Source organism: Tiliqua scincoides, chromosome 1 (genome assembly GCF_035046505.1).
Source record: "Tiliqua scincoides isolate rTilSci1 chromosome 1, rTilSci1.hap2, whole genome shotgun sequence".
NCBI classification, from domain to species: Eukaryota; Metazoa; Chordata; class Lepidosauria; order Squamata; family Scincidae; genus Tiliqua; species Tiliqua scincoides.
In genome coordinates, this window is record NC_089821.1 from 266364608 (window position 1) to 266386965 (window position 22358).

General features: G+C 43.2%; 1 protein-coding gene across 1 annotated transcript in view; it reads left to right on the forward strand.

Moving 5' to 3' along the window:
* The window catches only part of SLC8A1 (solute carrier family 8 member A1), a 354730-nt gene that overhangs the window by 278261 nt on the left and 54111 nt on the right, over positions 1 to 22358 (forward strand). Inside the window, exon 3 of the mRNA XM_066625244.1 lies at positions 17949 to 18055. Within this exon, the coding sequence (XP_066481341.1) occupies positions 17949 to 18055 (107 nt within the window). The remainder of the gene's footprint in view (positions 1 to 17948; positions 18056 to 22358) is intronic.

Genomic DNA, 22358 nt, shown 5'->3' on the forward strand with positions numbered 1-22358 from the left:
GGCTATTTTTCCATGAAGATTGTCAGTGCTTTAAAGTCCAGAGGTGTGGTTTGAATAAGGCAATCATAAACCACTTTTTTCTAGAAATCTCATGCCTTCACTGTATTAATTAGATTTTCAGCACAAAGAGTGTTAATATATCTCTGCATTCCTTATATATGTGAAGACTCTTTCTCAGTGGGTAGTCATCAGAGATTTTTGTGGGAATGTCATTGTTACTGTTAGGACTGCAAGATCACTTAACCCCTTACAGATTCAAGGTTCCTTGCTTCACTCTGTACTCCCACAAGAGGCTCTAGTGCTAACTAATTAACTGATTTACAGTTTAGTAGATGTACTTAAAAAAATCAATTTGGCTGTGTTAGCAGGGGTTTGGAAAAAAAAAAAAGAACATGCTGAGAATAGTAGCTATAGCAAAGTGTTAGACTTTTTTCCCCAATGTCATTTAAAGGACACACACATCAGTTTTGCTTGCTACACTTGCTATATCCCTCCAGTTCCTTGGTTGCAAGGAGATGTAAGGACATCTACTCCTTTATAATGGAGCTCCTCTTTTGAGTCACTGATAGGCCTGGCAGACAGTCGCATTGAATACAGTTGGGCTTATTGAGTAGACATGCATTGGATTGCTCTGAAATTCCTTTTTAAACCCCTCTAAGATACACTGGCTTCCTGAGTTATGGATGTCCAAGTTACGGACAGCTACAGTGGTGCTTTCACACAGGTGCAGTATGTCCTTTACTGGAGCTTTTCTGCAATTGTGCTGAGCTGGCAAAAGCTCAGTGTCTTGACCTACGTCTGTTTTGGCTTCTTTACAGATCTCCAGAACCAAACTAGTATGTATGGAGGAGACATATTGCCCAATCGTATCCTCCACCACTATCAATTATGCAGCCTCAGCAAGAGCACATGCTGCATCAAGTGGTGGAGGGGAATGTCAATCAGTAAGCCTGCCAGAGTGCAGTAAAAATATTTTCTGCTTACCCTTGTGCAGGCCTCCTGGGGACGTCTGGGTCTCCTTGGATCAATGCTAACTATTAGCTGTTATAAGTGTATTAGCTGGCATAAGGCCAAGGAAAGAAAAGGTGCAGGGCAGGTTCAAAAAGAGGCAATAGGATCCTGTTACACATTGGTGCCACCAAGATCCTTGCCCCTTGCTCCCCACCCCAAAATTCCCCCTGCTCTCCTCTTCCCCAGCACACTCCCGCTGCTGACTTACCAGCACCAGCAGGAACCTCTGCTGTGTGTGCCATACCTCTCACCATTTGTGGCAGCAGTACAGAACCGCATGACAACTGCCTGACTTTCACACCACCATAAAGGGCCTTGCACCGCCACAATGCAAGTTCTGGCAGTGCAAGACCCCAGTAAGATTGGGGCCTTAGTGTAGTGGCTATTAGCACACCTTGTGTCAGAGAATTCCCTAAATTATGTGTTGGGTGAAGAAGTACTTCCTGTTGTCTGTCCTGGTGCTTCTGCCAATAAGTTTCATTAGGAGAGTTTAAATTCTAGTATGATGATGAGAGAGAGAAAAACTTCTCTCTATCTACTTTATCCACACTATACATTATTTTATGGACCTCAATTATGTCTGCCATCCCCCCCCCTCCCCGGCCATCTTTTTCTTCAACTAAAAAACCTCAAACACGTTAACTTTTTCATGTAGGGGAGATGCTGACATACGAATGTTTTGGTTGCCCTCGTTTGCTCTACCTTATCTTTTTTGAGCTAGGGGGCCAGAAAGGAAAGTGGTAAGCTGGAGAACTTGACTTATTTAACTTTTTTTAAAAAAGCTTTCCACATCAGCTGTAAAAGACAGAAGAGACAATTGTTTGAGATTCTTGGGATACCAAACCCTGTGACAGATATCAGATGCAGGGTTTACATGGCAAAAATCTGCAGATTTGGAGAATATATCTCTGGATATTAGGGTGACAAAGTAAGTAAATAAAAAGAAATGGGAAGGAAGAGAGACAGATTTGCTTTCAAACGCAAACACATTCCAGCAGAAAACTGCTTCTGCTATTCTCTCCACTACCCTTCATATACAATGTGTCAGGTCTTGCAGTTCTCCACATAAATAACTTCTGACTCATGCATGAATCTGCCCATAGAAATATACTTTCCAGTGGACATTTATCACTAAATATTAACTTCAGGTTCTTGTTTGTTTTCCTTCCTCCTTCACTAAAGCCTTTTTTTTTTCTTTTTTTTTACTGAGATGGTAAACCAATGTCTGGGCTATACCAGTTCAGGTGGCACTCATATGAATGAATGCTCCTCTATACAAAAATTTCACAGCATGTACAAAACTAGCACTCCAGTCAAAGGCTAAGCTAGAACCTTTCTTCCTGACCAGTTAGCTTTTTATGTGCACCCCTAATGGGGTGTCTTTGTGATGCAGAAATCCAGGCAACAGCATCCAAACCACAAAGGTAAACTATCATATATCTGAGATATTTGCTAGGTTTCGTATTTTAAAAAACATGGTGAAACAGCCATCATTGTTTCCTTGTCCCAGCAACCCTCATTGCAACCTGAAATCTCTTTCGCACCTACCAGAGCCTTGACCTATTGCATAGTGCAGTTCCTCCTATTCAGAAGTCCAATTGTGTTCAGTAGAGCCCCCATAATTGAGTTTAGGATCACAGCATACATCCATCTAACACCTTTTGCACTCCCTCTGAAGACAGAGCATAATCCTACCCTTCCACCACCACCACCACCAAACTGGCGCAGCCATGCTGAAAGCATGCATGCTGTATCGGGGGGGGGGGAGCGATCAGAAGGCATCAGAAGGGAAAATCCCCTTACCCCTCCGAAATCCAGAATAGGATTGGGCTGCCACAGTGCAAGCCTATGTGTGTCTACTTAGAAGTAATTACTACTGTGTTCAGTTGGGCTTACTCTCAGGTAAGTATGTTTCAGATTTTAGCCTCACGACTTGTAGACTTAAAGACTTCAACAACCAACTTTTTCTTGCCTTCCCTATTTTCAATTTGTGCATGTTCCCTGAAGAAGAGTTCTGAAGAACGTGAAAATGTGCTCACTATTTGGACGTATTTTTGGTCATTTTAAGTATCACTTTACTGTGGCACCTGGGTTTCAGTGCTTGTATGTAAAGGGCATGTAACCACATGATCACTTTCCAAGACCATTTCCCCTGTACTCACTTCAGCCGCTACTTTGTGTACTCCTTCAGTGGATGAATTAGAAGTAAACTGAAAGAATGCAAACAATCCCTGGGTAAACCCCGGGTAAGTTGACTCATGCTAGGATAAAGTGATGTGATCATAACAACAGCCGGTTCGTGGAATGCACACTTCCATAGAGAAACATGATGAACTGTGAGTGAGCCAAGACATTCAGCAATCATATTTTGCTGAAACACCCAGGAATTCTTGTTTGCGGGGGCATGTTTGTTAATTCCCCAGTGACAACTTCTAAATCTTCCATTTTGTAAACAAGCCTAAGAGTTACCAGCTGAGGGCCCAATCCTGTCCAACTTTCCAGCACCAATGTAGGTGCAGTGCAGTTCCGAATGTAAGGGAACAAACATTACCTTACCTTGAGGAGTCCTCCATGACCGCCCACTGCAGGTTACAGTTCATTTCCCATTGGCACAGCTGCACCAAGGCTGGAAAATTGGATAGGATTTTGGATTGGATTCAGATTTAGGATCTAAAGCAAATGTGGTGGTCTTTGTGGTCTTACTATGTGATCTTACTATGGGAAATTTGTACCTTAGTTATGTGAGCAAGCCCATTGACCATAAAGCTCTAACTATACTTCAAATGTAACGTTTTCTGTAAATATACATATGCAGGCAGCCTCCTCATGCCTCAGAGGGCCTCCCAGACGCTTCTGAGAGGCATTTCTGGTTCGATGAAGAACCAGAAGTGCCTGTTAGAAGCCTGTGTGAGGCCTTCTGGCATTTAGGATGGGCAAAGAAAAATTCTTCCCCAAAACTTCAGGGAACCATCACCAGTCTCTGTGTTGACAGTATTCAGAGCCCAATCCTATGCATATCTACACAGAAGTAAATTCCATTATAGTCAATAGGGCTTTCACGCAGGTAAGTGTGGATAGAACTGCAGCCTCAGATGGTCCACCATCAGTTTATGTGATGCAACTGCACCAGTGGAGCATCCTGTGGTGCTTATAAGTGCAGAGGGCATCAGTTTTTGAGATTGTAGTGCATAATTCACTTGGATAATCAGGAGAATCACATCACTTCTGCTACCACTCATGTTTTACTTCTGCAGATAATATTGACTTATTGAGAGAGTTGGCATACTCTTAACTATATAAAAATAAATGGAGTTCCATCGACCTGGCTCTGCAGTAGAGGATTAAATCCCACTGCGATTTACTGTCTTCATTTCTCTGCCAGCTATTGCTCTTTGCTGTCTCCAAGCCAACAGGACAGAGCTTGAAGAAAAAAAGTTCTTACTGTGTTAATACAGCTTCATCTCATTTCCATGTACCTTGTCATGAAAGGAAGGCAATTCTTTTTAAGGTACTCTTTTCAGCCTTGAGCTGCACAAATTTTTAAAAAGCGTGTTCAAAAGCAGAACTTGGTGTCAATATTGGAATCTTTAATAGCACACATCTGAACCTAAAGGAAGGAACTGTTAGGTTCCCTTTAAGAGTAGCTGCTCCTGTGGGTTTGTTTTTCAGGAATAGGATTTCTTCTTAATGCTAGTGGGTGGCTTATCCTAGAAATGGTCATCTCAGAGTTTACTCTCATGTGTTTTACCAAGGTGGTTTCGGTGTGTCTTTCACTTCAGCTCTCATTTTGGAGGACTGCTGTAAATGAAATAAAACATCCATATCAGGTCATTTGTATTCTGCTGTATTCCTTAGAGTCTTCCCCCCCCCTTCAAACTTACATTCTTCTAAAGGCCAGTCTCTGTGCTGTCTGAGCAATGTGAGATCCTTCCCACAGCACTCTATAAAAACATAAGAATTGTGTTATGCAACTGCAAACCAAACCCCATCTAGTGAAGTGTTCTGTGTCCAACATCACCCAGCCAAAAGCTGCTGGAAGCTCAGCAGTGGGCTATATGGAGTCAAGGGCACTCCCCTGTGATTTGTCCACAGGATCTGGTATTCCCTTGGAATCCTGTCTCTGAACATGAAGGATCCATTTAGCTGTCATGACTAATAGCTGTAGTCATAATTATCCTGCATGAATTTGTCTGATTCTTTTTTAAAGCCATGTTAGGGTCAAACTACAATGGCACCCTTGTTTGTTTACATACAGGTCTGTTGCAGTGATGATAAAGAAGGGTTAAGCTTCTGATTTTGAGCACAAAAGGAACACATGGGTGAGAAGAACAAAATCCTCTCTGTGGCAACTGATTCCTTCTCTGTATTCCTCCCTTCCCCACACTCTTCTCCCAGCTGAGTCCACTTTCACTTCCATCAAAGTGTGGTTGAGGAACCAAACACCCATTGGTGTATGTATGCAATAAACTGAACATTAGAATGTAAGTAAAGCCTGAAGGATCAGGCCAAGGGCCCATCTAGCCCAGCATCTTGTTTCCTACCATGGCCTCTGGGAAATTCAGAATGCATCCCCCACGTTATACATGGTTAGGGCAGATCCAGGTTGCCAGCACCACTTATAGTTTGAGCCTGTAATAGTTGCCATCATCACTTCTTATTGCAATGGATTCTATAGATTTATTGTGCATTGTGTGAAGAACCACCTCATTTGTTTAGCCCTGACTCCATTTGGTTGGTTCACCCTGCAGTCTCGGCTTGTGAGAGAACAAGAAAACCATCTCTCTACTATTCCTGGAATATCCGGTGCCTCTGGGGAATAGGCTTAAGTTTTGTAGAAAACTGAATGAAAGACTGTGAAGCCTTATCAAATAACTTGTGAAGCCAGACATGCACCTCTTTGACACCGCGAAATTTGCTCTGTTAATTACTTGGCACCAAAGGTGCCTGGCTAGCTGCTCCAAGACTGTGGGTCAGTTTATGAAATCAGGAGAAACACAGTAAAGCTGTTCCTGGACTGTAGCATTCCAAGCTGCATTTGGGGGATTACATTTTTCAACGCACCTCTACAAAAATAATGTACCGCTTGTAGAAAACTAGCCAGTCAGAGAGAAGGCCAGTCTGAACGAGTTCTCACTTATATAATAGATGAAGGTATTTTTAAGGTGTAGGAGCATTCAGATATCCAACCCATATCTGTATATGCAGATATCACAACTGCAGCCTAAACAGTCCTAGAAAAACAACACCAAATGGTTTTGCTGTAGGGAACATAGCTCAATGCTAGAAAGCACACACATTGCATTCATGGTCTCAGGTTTCATTCCTGAACATCTCCAGCTAAAAGTATCTTAAGTGGCAGAGCTAGAAAAGCTAAGAACTGGAGAGCTGCTCCTGTCAGAGCAAACAGTACTAGGCTGGGTGGACTAGTGGCCTGACTCAGTAAATGGAAGGTATTCTGTATATGCTGATAGCGTAAACTGGTCCTTGAGACTTTCATGAATGAGGACTTCCTTCATGGCAGGAAAAAAAGGCCTAGGTTTTCATCTTTGTGTTGTTGTACTTGTGCTAACACTGATCCTGTGCCAGTAGCATAATGTCCTCCCCGGCTTGATGCCTAGGAAGAAGACACACTGCAGGGAATGGTCTTTCCACTTGTTTCTTTTAAGGATGTGTTTTACTGTACTGGACATTGTGGGACAGAGGAGGGGATTTCTTGTAAATGTGGGCACTTTTCATTTTAAAAGGACTTCATGAAAAGTCCTTCAGTGCCACAATGAAGAGTTCCAGAAATGTGAATTTCTTTTTTTGGGGGGGGAGGCGGAAGATCAGACATTTGCATGGGCAAGGACTGGGGAGATGTGTAGCTCTCCACCACTGATGTAATGCGCTTTATGCAATATATGCTCATGTTACTCATAGAACCTTAGTCCCTATGCCTGCTGCAATAAAACTGCAATTGGAGTTCTGGGAAATGAGAAGACCCCCACATCAGAGAGAGAGAGAGAGGGGGGGGGAGAGAGAGAGAACATCCACATATGAGCTGAGGGAAAGATATTTGGAACATTTTCAACATCAAACCATGCACCGTTCTCTAATAATTAAAACAAAAAATCCCACTGGAATTTCCCTGGAGACTGTCAGGCTCACAGTCCCTTCAGAGTTTAACACACAAAGAAATATTAGGTGCTAAGTCTTTTTACAGATATAAATCTTAGCATGGCAGTCAGCTAGGGAGCTTAGAGAAGATGGACTACTGTAGCAGACACCTGGCTTTTGTAATGGAGCAATCCTAACTGTTACTCTGTGTTGATTGGCTTGCTGTATTGAACAAATTGTTTTGTCATCTTTCTTGGCTTTAAAAATGACTAAAGAAAATGGCCCACCACGATTTGCTTCATAGATTACAGGACAGGCATCAGCGGTCTATCATATTTGCATATCTGAAAACAGATGCTAAACAAGCCTCTGGGAACTGCAATTGGCTGGCCCTACTTGGTGCATGCTTAGTTCACGTTTTCAGATATGTGATACAATAAGGAGCCAGGAAATAAACTTTGTGACATGATCTCAGTTGAACTGAGATCTGCTGGTGTATAAGTGTACCACCTGTCCTCTGGTAGGACTTCTGTGCCCTGATCAACTGCATGACGGGCAGAAAATAAAAAGATTTTGTAAATGTGGAGGTGCAGTGATGGGACCAGCTTTACCCATTGGATTTTATAGCTGATGGAGGCACAGGATTGTTGCCAAAGAAAGATGGCAACCCTAAGAATAAACTAGTTGCATTTTGGATGCCAACCATGTGTTCAGTCAAGTTAAACTTCTGGAGCATTTACTTATGGGAAATTCATATTATACTATGTTTTTTTCCTTCCATTAGGGTAAATGGTATGTTGCATTGAAGCCACTGAATGTTGTGCTGAAACTCACTCTGAAAAAGAGTGAGGGAGGGAGGGAGCAAAGCAAACATCCTGCAAGGGGGAATTCCAGAGGGAGGGGGATCCTTCCACACATGCCCTACCAGCCATGCCTCAAACAGCAGTGGGAGACACAAGAATACCTCCTTAACAGGGGGATGGGCGGGCTCACATGGAGAAAAGCTACCCCTCCTGGTATCCCAGAGTCACAGTTGTTCCCGAATGGGTGGAGAGGCAAACAACAGGTCAGGAGGATTCAGAGGACTTTTGAAAAGAAAAGCTTTTATTCGTTTACAACAGGACCACCACACAAAGGTGATGGACCCTGAAGGGTTCCAATGATGCAGGTTTTATAGAGCATTCTGAATAGAGGAGGGGCACAAAAGAGCACAGAGAAAGAGGGGTAAACATCCTTGGAAATTACTAAGTAATTGGGCAGAGAGCAAGATCAGCATTCTTATCAGTTTGGAACGTTCTGTTAGGAAGCACATCTGTTAGGTACAATGTTCATCGACAGTTTATTTACATACGGGATATCCATAATTGAAGGTTTGGTAATCAATTACACCACTTTACCCTAGTCCTTTCAGGGTGTCACATCCTTGGTCTATTTTTTTATTGCCATCTGTCCTTCCTTGGAGGCCCATACTAGGCTTATCTTATTTAGCCAACTTGTTTCTGAGAAGGATGGTAGATGCTGACTGGTAGCATTCCTGAACAAGGGTCAGAGAGAGGCTTAAGCCAGAGAAGCTGGGCTTTGAAGCCAGGCATTGTGGGTATCTTGGTATTGTGAGCTGGGCATTTTGGGGACACAGTTCCCTTGTGAACACCTATCTGGAATCCTACAAGGGTAAAAGAAAAACGTGGGGACGATTTCAGAGAGGAAGCAGCCATCTGGAAAAGGCTTAAGATGCAAATCTCCTCTCAATAATGTTTTGCAACAGAAATGTTACACGCAGTTGTTAGTGTGTAATTTTCCCCCTAACAATTATGCTTGATCAAATGCCTGTATCATCAAATGAGCTCTCACCAAATTATCAACTCATTGGGCATTAGTTCAATAGCATCCAAAATTATTCCCTATAAGTAGGCAGTCTTAAGCATGCACCAAAATGGCTGAAATGTAGTTTGAACAAATGGAAGACGACTCCCTAGTGTGCATGCAATTCCTTTTTGGGTAGAAATAGCTATTCATCAAATGAGTTAGGTAGACTATGCATGAACAATTGATTATTGTTGGTCTTTTGTTTTCCAGCTTTTAAAAAAGGGACAATTTCCCCTTATGTCCTTTTCAATATGTTGTGATAAAGCATTACCAATTCAAATTTGGCATCTTGACTGCCTTAATTGACTCTATGTACAGGGCAGCAAACAGAAAGGTGACTTTGACATTTACTGGAATGAACTAAGAACATGGAAAATATTATGCAGGGTACAAGTGGAGCACATGACTGTTGGATTTGCATTAAAACATCTGGTGTAGTAAAGTATTTTCCTAAATGTGTGGGGTTTCGTGTAAAATAACATATACAGTATATGCTTTAAAAAACATTTTGTTTTTTCCGGGTATGGTGAAATTAGGATTCTGCACAGGATTATAATTTTGTTCTTCAAGTTAAAATTAGAATCTAAACCAGACATAAGTAAATTATCACTTATGCAAAACAAAAAACTGCGTATAAGGATCATTGCCTGCATCCTCTTTAGGAACAGAGTTGGCTCCTGCTCAGTGCAACAATCATAACTACTGAGTTTGGCAGCAGCTATTATAGAATAGTATTTCTAGAGCTCTTAAGAACATAAGAACAGTCCCACTGGATCAGGCCATAGGCCCATCTAGTCCAGCTTCCTGTATCTCACAGCGGCCCACCAAATGCCCCAGGGAGCACACCAGATAACAAGAGATCTCATCCTGGTGCCCTCCCTTGCATCTGGCATTCTGACATAGCCCGTTTCTAAAATCAGGAGGTTGCACATACACATCATGGCTTGTAACCTGTAATGGATTTTTCCTCCAGAAACTTGTCTAATCCCCTTTTAAAGGCATCCAGGCCAGACGCCATCACCACATCCTGTGGCAAGGAGTTCCACAGACCAACCACACGCTTTACCACAAGAGTAAAGAAATATTTTCTCTTGTCTGTTCTAACTCTCCCAACACTCAATTTTAGTGGATGTCCCCTGGTTCTGGTGTTATGTGAGAGTGTAAAGAGCATCTCTCTATCCACTCTGTCCATCCCCTGCATAATTTTGTATGTCTCAATCATGTCAAAATTATGCAGGGGATTGACAGAGTGGAGTACCTTCTGATGGAGCACTTCATTGGTACCACTGGTCTTTAGTACTGGGCTGTCTTCTACAATTTTGTCACAACTTGACCTGTAGTGGTTGCAAAAGGAGCCCTGCTACCATTTTTAAATTGCTTTTTCTATTCTGTAAGAGAAGAAGGTGGAGAGGGAGCAGAGAAAAAAGAATGGTGGGGGGAAGATAGACAGAGGAAAACAAACACACAGAGAAAGAAGGAGGGGTGTATACGAGAACAAATTTTAAAAGTTATCATATGATGAAGGTCGGGGTTAAAGGCTGTTCCATGTCATTGCAATTCTGCTATGGTGCATGCACATGTGAAAATAGAAAAAAACCTTTATGGTAGCATAGTAAAAGTAACTGCGTCAATGACAGCAGTTTTGGACAGGCGTTTGCTGTGTCAGAGTTCAGGTCATGGGTGTTGTTCAAAGTGTTAAGTGTTTATTTTTTGTCATGCGTTAACTATGAGCAGTAGTCTTAGTAGCAGTTGTGGTTCTTTATATAACACCATACATGTGCAATGGACTTTAGAAAGAATAAGAGGGCAGATCTCTGCCTCAAGGAAATTTCAACCCAGAAAACAGCACGCAGGAGACAACAGGACAGGGAGGAAAATGGGGTGGGGGGTAATCAGGAGAAAAATATGCACTGAGGTCAGCTCCAAATGCTTGGGCTTAGTTACAGTAGAGTATGAGGACAAGGGGTTTGTGCCAGATGCTTTAGAGAAAATGTGAACAGGGAGGGTGGTGGAATCATAGAAGTGTACTGGGAAGCAGTTCCATGCATAAGGGGTAGCAAAGGAGAAAGGGCTAAGGGCCCAATCCTATCCAGCATTTTAGCACTGTTGCAGCCACAATGCAGCTCCAAGGGAACAAACATTCCCTTTCCTAGAGGAGGTCTCTGTGACTGGACCCCTATTGCAGGATGCAGTGTATAGCCCATTGGCACACCCATTTCGTCCCCTTCTCCCAGGTAAGGGAAGTAGACCCACAATGGGGCAACTCGATTCAGGTAAGAGCATTCGTGCCAGGCAGTGAGCCCCACACGAACACTCTGGATTTGGTGGAGCAGAGCTCCACTGGACCTCCCTCCCTCCCTCCCCGCTCCCTCCCCTAGCACACCTCCTGCCTGCCCTCTCCCCTCCTAACGCCTCCCCATGCTCCTCTCCACCCTCTCCCCACATCCCCCTTCTCTGGAACGCCTCCTCCCCCCCCCGCCCTAGCTTTCCTCTCCACGGCTCAGTGGTCTGTGCGACTGCCAAATGGCGGAGGCCGGGTGCCCACCCGGCTCTAGCCCAGCACCAGCCAGCGCTAGACTAGCACAGGTGCTCACATAAGAACATAAAGCTCACCCGGCGGTAAGCCTCACAAACGTGCCTTATGGCATGTTTGTGGCAGTAAGCTGGTGTGTCGAGCCCAGGATTGGGCTCTAAGTTGCCTGTGTGGAGTGCAGAACTCTGTTGTCATGATAGATGAGCCAGAAGCTGTTTAGGCTGGAGACTGATAATTGTTTCTAAGAGAGTGGAAAGTCATTGCTTTCCATGATACGCGCACCCAATGCATTGTCCCACCATTGTCTCCAGTCAAATAATTTTTTGAAACAATATAAACACCTGCAAAACCTGTTTACCAGCAGTTGAAGTGGGATGTGCATATACATCATGAACAGTGATCCAAACCCCTAAAAACATCCTCTAGCACTCTTGAAAGTGTCTGATGAACTGTTAGCCTTCTTATTCTTGCTCCTAATTGACAGTTCACAGTTACTGCAAACACAGTTCAGCACCATACTTGTGTGCTTCCCGATTCTAATAAAGTGATACTGTACAGCAGTTGTAGAAATCCCTGAGCAGCTATAAATGAATCCAATTTAAAACCAATTAGTGCATTGCATAATAAACCGTTTATGCAGACTTGCAGGCAGAAATGCACTCTGCAAGTGCAAGCTCTGTCCGAGAATGGATGAAGTGTTCATGTCCAGCTGTTACTTTTTCCTCTGTTAAAGTCTTTCACATACACCAGCCATTTTCAGCCACTGTGCCGTGGCACACTGGTGTGCCGCAAGTGATCCACAGGTGTGCCATAGGAATTTGGGGGAAGATCTTTTATTAATAGGGCTAATGGGAGATGTGAGCCCCCACTGGCAGCATGGTGTACCTTGTCAATTATCAAAAACCTGGTGGTGTGCCTTCACCATTTCAGTACCTTGTCAGTGTGCTTTGAGATGAAAAAGGTTGAAAATAACTGGCATAGACACTTGCATTCCACAGTAACCAGGCATATTCCTGCTCCTTTGCAAGCCTTGTCCTGTGATTCCCCAGGAATCCACTAATCAGCGATTCAGTAGATAAGTTATTTTCACAATCACATCCTCCTCTTCCTGAGCACTGTCACTTCCCACATGTATTGTCAATCCAGATTGATGCTTGATTGCACCCATAACACATATGCGTTCCCTTTTCCATTTTCCTTGATACTACGTAATCTTAGAAGTTTCATTTTTAATAGCATTTGGACACTATGGGCGCAAACCTTATCCCTTATGTCAGTGCTTTCCAGCACTGACATAAGGGCAATGCAGCTTTGAGGTAAGGGAACAAACATTCCCTTACTTTGAGGAGGCCTCCGTGACACCCAACTGCAAGATGCAGCACATGTCCCATTGGCACCGCTATGCCAGTGCTGGAAAGCACTGACATAAGGGGTTAGGATTGAGCCCTCAGTTGCTCATGGTCTATAGTCAGGGATGGTTAACTGATAGCCTGTGGACTAGAACCAGACCACAAAACATTTTTATCTGACTCCTTACTTTCAAAAAAAGGGATGAAAAAATCTTTGCCACAGCATACTCTTCAGGAAGAGAACATTGTTTTACAAGTTATAAATGTGTGTGAGAGAAATTAAAATATTCCATATTTAAATATTAACATCCTTTTTTTAATTTGCCTGCAATTCTTTGGCTGTGCTAAAGTACAGATCCTGAATAACTATGATTTATTATGTGTAATCATAGCTGATGGTTGAGTTTGTTTCGCAAAATACACTTCTAGTGAATAGAGTGGCCCCCTAGAATACAGAAATTGTTCAACAGTTTGTTGTATCTCTCCCAAGTCTACGGTATACTTAAGTCTTTTCTGTAAAGCAATTTCTTCAGTTATTAATGGAACAGACTATTACAAATATATATTTTTTTAAAAAAACACACAATCACAGTCGTGTCACAGCCTTGTAACTTTTCAAAGCCATCACTTGCTCAAAGTAAATGAGTTTTATTGTAAGCTTGAAGGGCAAACATAATGGGCTTTTGATTTCGTTCAGGCAAACACATCTGGGTTTTTTCCTGCAATGCGCTCTTTGGTGTTGGTCTAAATTATAAAAGAAGGGAGAATGTAATGCTGATAACAACCTTAGCAAAGCACTTTCAGATGAAATCCAAAAGCAGCTGGAAAGGTAGTCACACTACATTGACCGATTTCATAGAATCCAAAGGAATCAAGTTTGATACTCTACTTGTTAACACTTAACCACTTTCTACAGCCCTCTACAGATAAGGAAGCAAGGCGGCTGCAATGAGTCCATGTCCTGTCCAAATTGCATTTCTCAGAATATGGGTTTTGACCCTGACATTTAGACTGTTGTAGCAACATCCTCCCTCTCCTATTACAAGAGTGTTGTGAAGGCACTCTGCTTCTTCACTGTATGCAGTGCTACTCATATGGCCCAGGGGCAGTAAGGCTCTGAAGCAAAGCCCTTTTCTGGAAGCCCGCTCCCCTTTGTTCATGTGCACATTTGCTCATGTATGCACCCCGCGCTCCTGGTAGCTGTTGTGTGTGCAGGGACATTTGCAACAGCAGCCCCAAAGCGCACAATGGCGTCACAACTTTCATGCCAGTGTTCTGGGCTTTACAGTGCAGATTGTGAGAGGCCCCCATAGGATTAAGCCATACATTGTCTAAAGTGATCTGACATGGCCAGCCACAATGATCCATACAAATTATTGGATTATGGATAAGGAAGGATGAGAGAGTCACTTAGAAAGTCAAGCAGTGCAGTGCCTTTTTATGGCAAGAAATCTTTGCAATGGTGAGAAGTACCTCTGTGATTCCTGATAAAATGAATCTTACAAAGATGTGCCTCTTATGCGTGAAAAGTTGGATATATGAGAATCCTGTCCCTTCAACAAAGGTTATGTAGAATGACAATTCTACAGGGCTTTGGTGGAGTTTTTGCTATATTTTGCTATTTCATCATAGTTTGCATATTACATTGATAAGTCTCCCATAACAGGTGAATTATGTGGTGGCTCAAGTGGTGGCTCAAGATAAGAAACATAAGTTTTCTCTACTAAGGCATCAGATAAAAATATAAGTGAAATCTTTCCAGGTTGAAAAAGAAAAACAAATTTACTGCTTGGGAGAGAAAAAACAGTATTCTGTAATATTTCCTCCCTGCCATTTCTTCTTAAGAACAAGAAAAAAAGAAACCATTCCCTTGGCATTTTCAGAGTGTGAAAAGCTATAAATAGAGCACCCTATGAACATTCATTAGAAGATATATTTACAGACAACCCTAAATGACAGTGGAACCAAGTTGTTGGGTGTCTTGGGGTGATCCCTCCTCTGGACCTCCCCCTCCCCCTTCTTATCCCTGATGGTGCATTAGGCACCATCAGTGGTACTGAGGGTTCTGGAGTTCACCTAGCCATGTGTACCCTTTGAAGAGGATAGACCCCCAGACAGGGCCCAATCTAACCAACCTCTGACATTGCCAGTGGAATTTCATGACTAAAGCTCCAGACCCCTATTTTATTTGTTCTTACTTCCAGAAAGCACCTGCAGGGGGGAGCAGCTTGGCCTGGGGGGATGGCACAGGGTAAGAGGAGTGAGCTCTTTGGCCTCATGCCAGAAATTATGCCTGTTTTTCTCCCATCCTCAGGGTAAGCTTAAAGGTGAGAGGGATGATTTGGATTGAAGCCATAGCATAGGGTGAAATGGTTACACACACACACACCCCTACTTTACATCTGGTTTGGCCTTCACATCAGTCATGGATAGATATGATACGTTCATCTTTGTGCAGTTTTATTTATTTTTGCAGGTGCTCAACCTGAAATGCATCCCGGACTAGTTTCAGGGATCTGATAATCGCTGTTATTTATTTCAAGGCCCAGATGCCTTTGATGGTCTGGTGGCTGTCCCAAACAAGGTGATCAGATTCTGTCACTACCAATATCACTAAAGGGAGCTTGGGCTGTTCTGTTCCTGTTTGTCACTACATTATGGAAATCCATGCAAAGTATATTCTTTTGAAAACAATGGCTGTGCTTTAGCATGCCACGCATTCAAGAGACTGAATTAGTCCAGACAGTCCAAACTGTCGCCAAGGTAAAAATAAAAAGCTGCCTCATACCAGTTCAGATCATAGGTCCATTTGACCCAGTACTGTCTGCTTCAGCAGGCAGCACCTTTTTCTCCAGCCCTGCAGGGTCCTTCTGCATACAAAGCACATGTTTTGCCACTTGTGTCCCCCCCCCCACCATTGCGTCTGAGAAACAGAAACCTAAAGAGGAAAAGATTTGCAAGTAGGTTACTTGAGTGTTTTACAGGTAAACGCTTCACATTTCTGGAAGAGATCTCTGATTGCCTTAAGTCTCCTTTTTTACAAATCTTTGTGCCCAGATCTTCGTACTTGTATCAGCAGCTCTTGGCAACAACTGCTTCCACATCTGATCCCCTGCAATGGCCTTTTCAGTTTGATCACGGACATTGCTGGGGATTCTTGTTGCCACAATTCACCTCAGATGGAAGCAACTCCATTATCACTGCAGAATTCTAAGATAACATCCTCTGTCATACACATGCTTGGATTCTGTTTTCTGCAGTGCAGAGCGCATTTGATTACACCGTGGCCAAAGTACCTTCAAGTCTGAAAAGTGGGATGCTAGGATGCCATTCAGCTTCGAAGTACCAAGCAACATGCATGACCTGGTATACTGTGAAATAAACCAGGTCCGAGACTAGGAGAAGGGCAGATAGCAAAGTGAGAATGCGGTACTTTGAGCTCTGCAAGTTGTATGTGTGAGTGAGATTGATGGATTGATTGGTTTTAGGGTAATATAATGTGTGCACTGTTAGTACATATAAGCGATGTCTCTTCATGAATTTGTGACTCATACAGCATGATTTTCTGAAGAAATTTAATCCCTCCTCCCTCCACAGTCTACCCTAAAGGATTCTGATTTTCATACTGTTGCTCACTAATGATTCTGCTACTTATTTTCCACTTTTCTCTGCTTTTCTTTTTCCCCACCTAGATGAGACAGCTTAAGCTTAGAGTCTCTTAATCATAGAAAAAAGGGAGGTTGTAAAAGAAATTGAAGCTCTGGGCTATATACCACTTTTCCCAGCATTATCAAAAGCCATTCTTCACAATGCAAACAGCCCTATGTGGAAAAAATACAGAGGCAAGCAGTGACTGAATTCCAGTAAGCGGGCAGGGTTGGCTCAGTTCTTTTTCTGATGATCCCTTTAGGTACAGTTTTTAGAAAGCTGTGGGGGCCAGGGTCTGGCTAAATTCCAGTTGAGGGGGTGAGGTGTGTGGACATATTTCATTAAGGGGCTCTCATTTTCCCCTACTCCCATGCTCCAACACTGGACTCAACAGTAGTGTGATGAAAGTGTTACAAATCAGTGAGCAAGTTTTCAAGTTCCTCAGAAATCTTCTTTAGGCTGAATGTTAAGCAAAACAGACAGTGAGGAAAGAAAAAATGTTTCTGGCCATGATGAAAAAGGCCTTGCCTGTATGCTGTAAGAAGCCTAAGATGGAGTGAAAGGGAACGTTACTATGCTAACTTAGGTCAGGCTACACGTGTTGCAAAGCAATCTCAGTTGACTCCAAAGGCTACTGAGACAAAGTGATGGCTGATCCCCCTTGGCAAGTAGTAGCACCAGCAGTTAATCAGAACTATTGCTAGTTTTCATTGGAACATGCAGGTCCCTTGACCCGCATTTAAGAGGTCTTGAATTTGCACACTTACTCAGAACTTGGTGAAGTGTTGAGCCAAACTAAAAATGATATGGAAGCTCTGCATTTGGACCTCCTAATTCCTTCTTCTTTCTCAAAAAGAAACCTCAGGGTGATTTGGCTTGGGACCATGGCATGGGGGGAAAGTGAAGTTAGCTTTGTTTTCCACTTAAATCCCCTCCAAAGCTGTTATTAGTCAATGTGGGGACAAATTAATGGGCACATTTTTCCTTTTGCCCCCTGCCATTTATTTAATACCAGCCTTAGGGGGCCGTTTGGATCTGGGCAATTTGATCCAAACATGAGAGCTCCCCAAGTGCTGTATTTTGACAGACAAAAAGACATTGGGCGCATTAAGCTGCCACACCATGTCTAGTATGGTCCTTAATTGATCATAATAAATGTATTTTACTATTGCTTTTGAATTATTTTCTGATGGACCAGCATGGCTGGCTGCAACTTTGATCTACGTCAAGTTGTAGTTTGAGACTAACCCAGGTTAGGACAACTGAGCAGAGCCAACGTACATGGGGTTAGATCAGCCTGACAATTTTTTCTCATCAGCTGCTTGGTGAAATCATTCTTTGTTTGGGTATTTCTGTCCACTATGCAATTTCTTCTTCTTTTCTTTTCATTTACTGTACTTTCCCTTTCCTTACTCTTGAATCTCTATTCTTCTTCTCTGTTTCAGCAAAACGATATCAATCAAAGTAATTGATGATGAGGAATATGAGAAAAACAAGACCTTCTACATTGAAATTGGGGAGCCCCGTCTGGTGGAGATGAGTGAAAAGAAAGGTGGGGGATCGGCTGTGTGGGGCTGAGTCCTACCTGTATGCACCTGTCTTGATCACTCATGGATGCCTGGCACATTACGGTTCATAGAATCTCAAAACACACATTCCATCCTTATCTATGTAAAAGAGCAGATTGCTGAGCTGCTGGCTGCAGATGCCATCTCTAGAATGTCCCAGTTTTCATTTGCTGTAAAATTTAGATAACAACCTTGGTCCAAGGAGCACCTGATTAACAGCCCAATCCTATCCACACTATCCTGGGAGTAGTCCCATTGAATCTAATGGGACTTTCTTCTGAGTAGACATGCATAGGATTGGGCTGTAAATCCGTTAAGTTCATTGATTTTATTAGAACTGCTATAATCTCATACATGTTTTACACTAGAATCTGACACTAAACTAGGAACTGAAGAAAAAAAAAACCTGCTTTGACTGATGGCCTGTGTGGGAACACAGATAGTGTTAAGGCCCCATGAAAGGGTTTTCCTCAAAGATGGCCCTCACTGTATAGAATGTCTTTCCCTATGACAGCCATTTTCAACCACTGTGCTGTGACACACTGGGGTGCCGCGAGTTGTCCACAGGTGTGCCACAGGAATTTGGGGGAAAGTCATTTATTAATAGGGCCAATGGGAGATGTGAGCCCCCACTGGCAGCATGGTGTGCCTTGACCATTTTAGTGCCTTGTCAGTGTCAGATTAAAAAGGTTGAAAATCACTGCCCTGTGAGGTGCAACTGGAGTTTCCCTTGCTAATCTGCTGGTGCTGCCTAAAGACTATTGCAGTGGTGCTCAAAGTGGTGGGTCATGACCCACGATAGGAAGTAAAAAAGGGCCATTCCCTCTAAAGGGGAGTGACCCAGTAATGGGTGTCTGGCAGCAGCAGTGACTGTGATACCGCAGGGACCCAGGGACTTTTCTCCCTACATGGGGGCGGGTCTGGGGGCCTGAGAGGGGATCCAGGAGACCCGCAAAGACCTTTTGCAGGTCTCCCACAAGCTTCTTATTGCTCTGTTCTACCGTTTGGAGAGCACTTCTGATTTTTGAATGAAAACTGGAAGTGAGCTCCAGCCTGAAGATCAGAGTGATAAGAAGCTTGGGGGAGACCTGCAGAGGGGCTGCCGCTGCCCAGACCCTCTCAGAGACCTGCAGACCCCCCCATCCCGATAGGGAGACAAGCTCCTGGGTCCCACATGGTGCCACTGGGAAACATCCCCCCTCCCAGTTCCTGCTCTGCCCACACTTTCTAGTGGTTCTCGAACTCCCGGAGACTCTGAGAACCACTGGACTATTATAATAGATGAGCAAAGGTCTGCTGAAAGTGTTTTTAGTATGATTTTTAAATTGTCTATTTCTGTATTGTTTTCACTGAGTTGCAATGAATCTCAATTTAATGGACTTCAGAAAGAATGGACAATTTCCAGTGTCCACAATGGTCCATGAAATCCTACCTAACAGAGCTTCCTTAACAATGCAGAGATTGCTCTGTAAGATATATAAGTGTTAGGAGGGGCTCTGAGACAGGCTTCCCTACTTTCCAGGGTTGGAAAATTGGCACTGCCCTTTTCATTCTCAAGCAAGGTGCTCTAGGAATGGAGAGTTTCTCAGGAAGTGAATTCTAGTGAGTCCTGCTTGCCAAGGAATTCTCCATTCTTAAAATGCCCTGCCCAAAGGCAGAAAGGTGAGCAGCAGTGCCATCTCCAAGGGAGCCCTGGCAGATAGGCATGTCTGCCCCCCAGCACCCTCCCATACTTACCTACCAGACAGTTCTGTAAGCACCACCACTCCTTTGTCTACAAGGGCACTGTAGGGATGGAGATGGTCCACCATATCTAGAGCCCCCTGGTGGAGAGCAGAGATGAGTAGTAGCACTGAGTGACCTTCTAAGGTAGGGATTTAATGGACCAATGGGGGAAAGGAGTGACTAGATTTAACCAACTTTCAGCATTAGTTGACACCCCTTTTACCCATTAGTCTAGTAAATTGAGGACTCAGTGTATTGTGTTTTTTTTTAATTCATTTTAAGCCACCTTGAATTTTTTAAGAAAGGCAGGGTACAATTTTTTAAATAATCCTTTGTGAAAGAACCAGATTTTAAAATATTTGTCTTCTGCATTGAAGCAAACGGAGACATCTCCTGTCTCACACTGCACAGGGCCTGCCTTAAGCTCTTGCCATACAGCCAAAAAAGCCCTTTTACACATTCTTCATTGCAAGGCCTGAAAACACCTCCGTAGATACAAAACTGTACGTATGAGAGCAGAGCCTGCTGCAGGGATGCTAGTCAGCCAAGCACACATGCATTGAATATTCAAAGAATGTGGGAAAAGGACTGTAGAGAGCAACATTTGAAGAAGAAAAATACTGGTACTGAAGTCAGACTTAGAATAAAATCCAGGGCAAAATTTTAAAAACTAAAAACACACTCATCAGTCCTCCTAGAAACCCCTTCAGGATAAATTTCAAAGCTAGATTTCTGAAAGAGGAACTGAAAGGAGGTTTGCAGCATCAAGGTGTTCTGCTCTTTTGCATACATAAAAACCTGGAATGTGTGGAGAAGTCTTCACTTCCATTGTCATCAGAGTCAACCACTACCTTGACTGGTCAATCTTAGAGCATGTGCCTGCATGTGTGTAACGCCAACCATCTGTTTTGCCTTTGTCTTGTTTTCCCACAGGAAATTCATTATCCTTAGAATACTTGACCGTGAGGAATATGAGAAAGAGTGCAGTTTCTTCCTTGTGCTTGACGAGCCAATATGGATACGGAGAAGAATGAAAGGTGTGAGAGTAAACCCAGGCAACTCTCAAGAAACTGGGACCTCTCTCTGTTTTTGTGCCTCCTTCCTCTCAAAGCTGCCTCCTTGCCTCTCACTTACCTTGCCATGAGCCCTGTCAAGCTTAGTGGCTTTAATTTCTTCTTCTTTTTCTAAAAATAACAATTCTGTTCCCACTGGTTATTATTATCCACTTCAGTGCTTCATATAAATTAGCAATAGTAGCCTGTGACAACAAGGTATAGGCTTTTAATACAGGTATCATTCTCAGAGGAACAATTCTTAATGTTACATGCAAATGTGTCAAGAGCTTTCCATTTCCTCTTTTCCCTTGGTCTTGGAGAAATCCTGCTGAAAATCTGTTTTTAAAGACCTGCCAGAGCTATCATCACATATGTGGAGCCTGGATTCAGCAGTCGAGTTCAACAGACAACACAATATCATATCCCTTTTGGAACAGAGGAAGCTTTTTTGGGGGTGGGAGTCTTGGAGAGCAGAGAAGTAGCTGTTGAGTGGGACATGCTTTTCCCTTGCCTGCCTGTGGGGTTTCAAAGGCATGATTCCCCTTGCAAATGTGCATTTGAAACTTTGCATGGAGAATGTTGGGGGGCAGTTTGAAATGGAGAAAGACTAAATTCCCCTTCCCTTGCTGCTTCTCTGCTCATGATAGCCTCCATTATAAACAACATTTCCTATTCTAAAAGGACCACTGGGCCATCATTGCATATGTTTGTGTGTATTGTGTAATTTGGGCCACAGTGTATGTGTGTATGGGTTCCTTTTTCAAAAAAAATCATTTAGAATTGCATATTCTCAAAACTATGGATGACTTTGACTCTAGATGTTGGCAATATATACTCCACATGTTATGGAGGTGCCCTTCTGAAGTATTTAATGCTGAATTAATATTCAGTATGATGCCCTAACACACTGGTTCCTAACTTTTAGGAGCCTGCAGACCACTGAGGCAAACATTGGAATTGTCGTGGACCACATGCAACCCCCTCCATCCCCATCACATTAAAAAAAAAAAAAATTAATTCAATTTGGTAGCCCATGGGGGAGCACTTGGCAAGACATTGGAAATGCCATCTGTAAGGGCTCCGTTCTCCACCCTCTGGTGGTCCATGGGGAAGCATATCGCTGAGTGAGCACTCCTCCACAGACTACCAGAAAGGGTGGAGAATGGACCCTCCCACAGCTGGCACTTCAGCAAATGCTGGACCACCAGAGAGGGTGGAAAACTGACAACTTACAGCTACAGCCGACACTTCACTTGGCGAGACGCTGAAAGTGATCGAAAGTGATCGTCTTTTTTTCCCCTCACAGACCACTTCTCAGGGTCTCACGCACCACCTGAGAACCTCTGCCCTAACACATTATATTTTGTGGTACACTAGAAGGAGGCCATATGGAGGACTATGTTACACAGACAGGGTAAGGGAAACTGGAGAACCATGCATGGTATGCAGGTAATTTATAGATCACACAGCAAGCCTGGATCAATTTTGAAAACTTTGTCAAGGCACA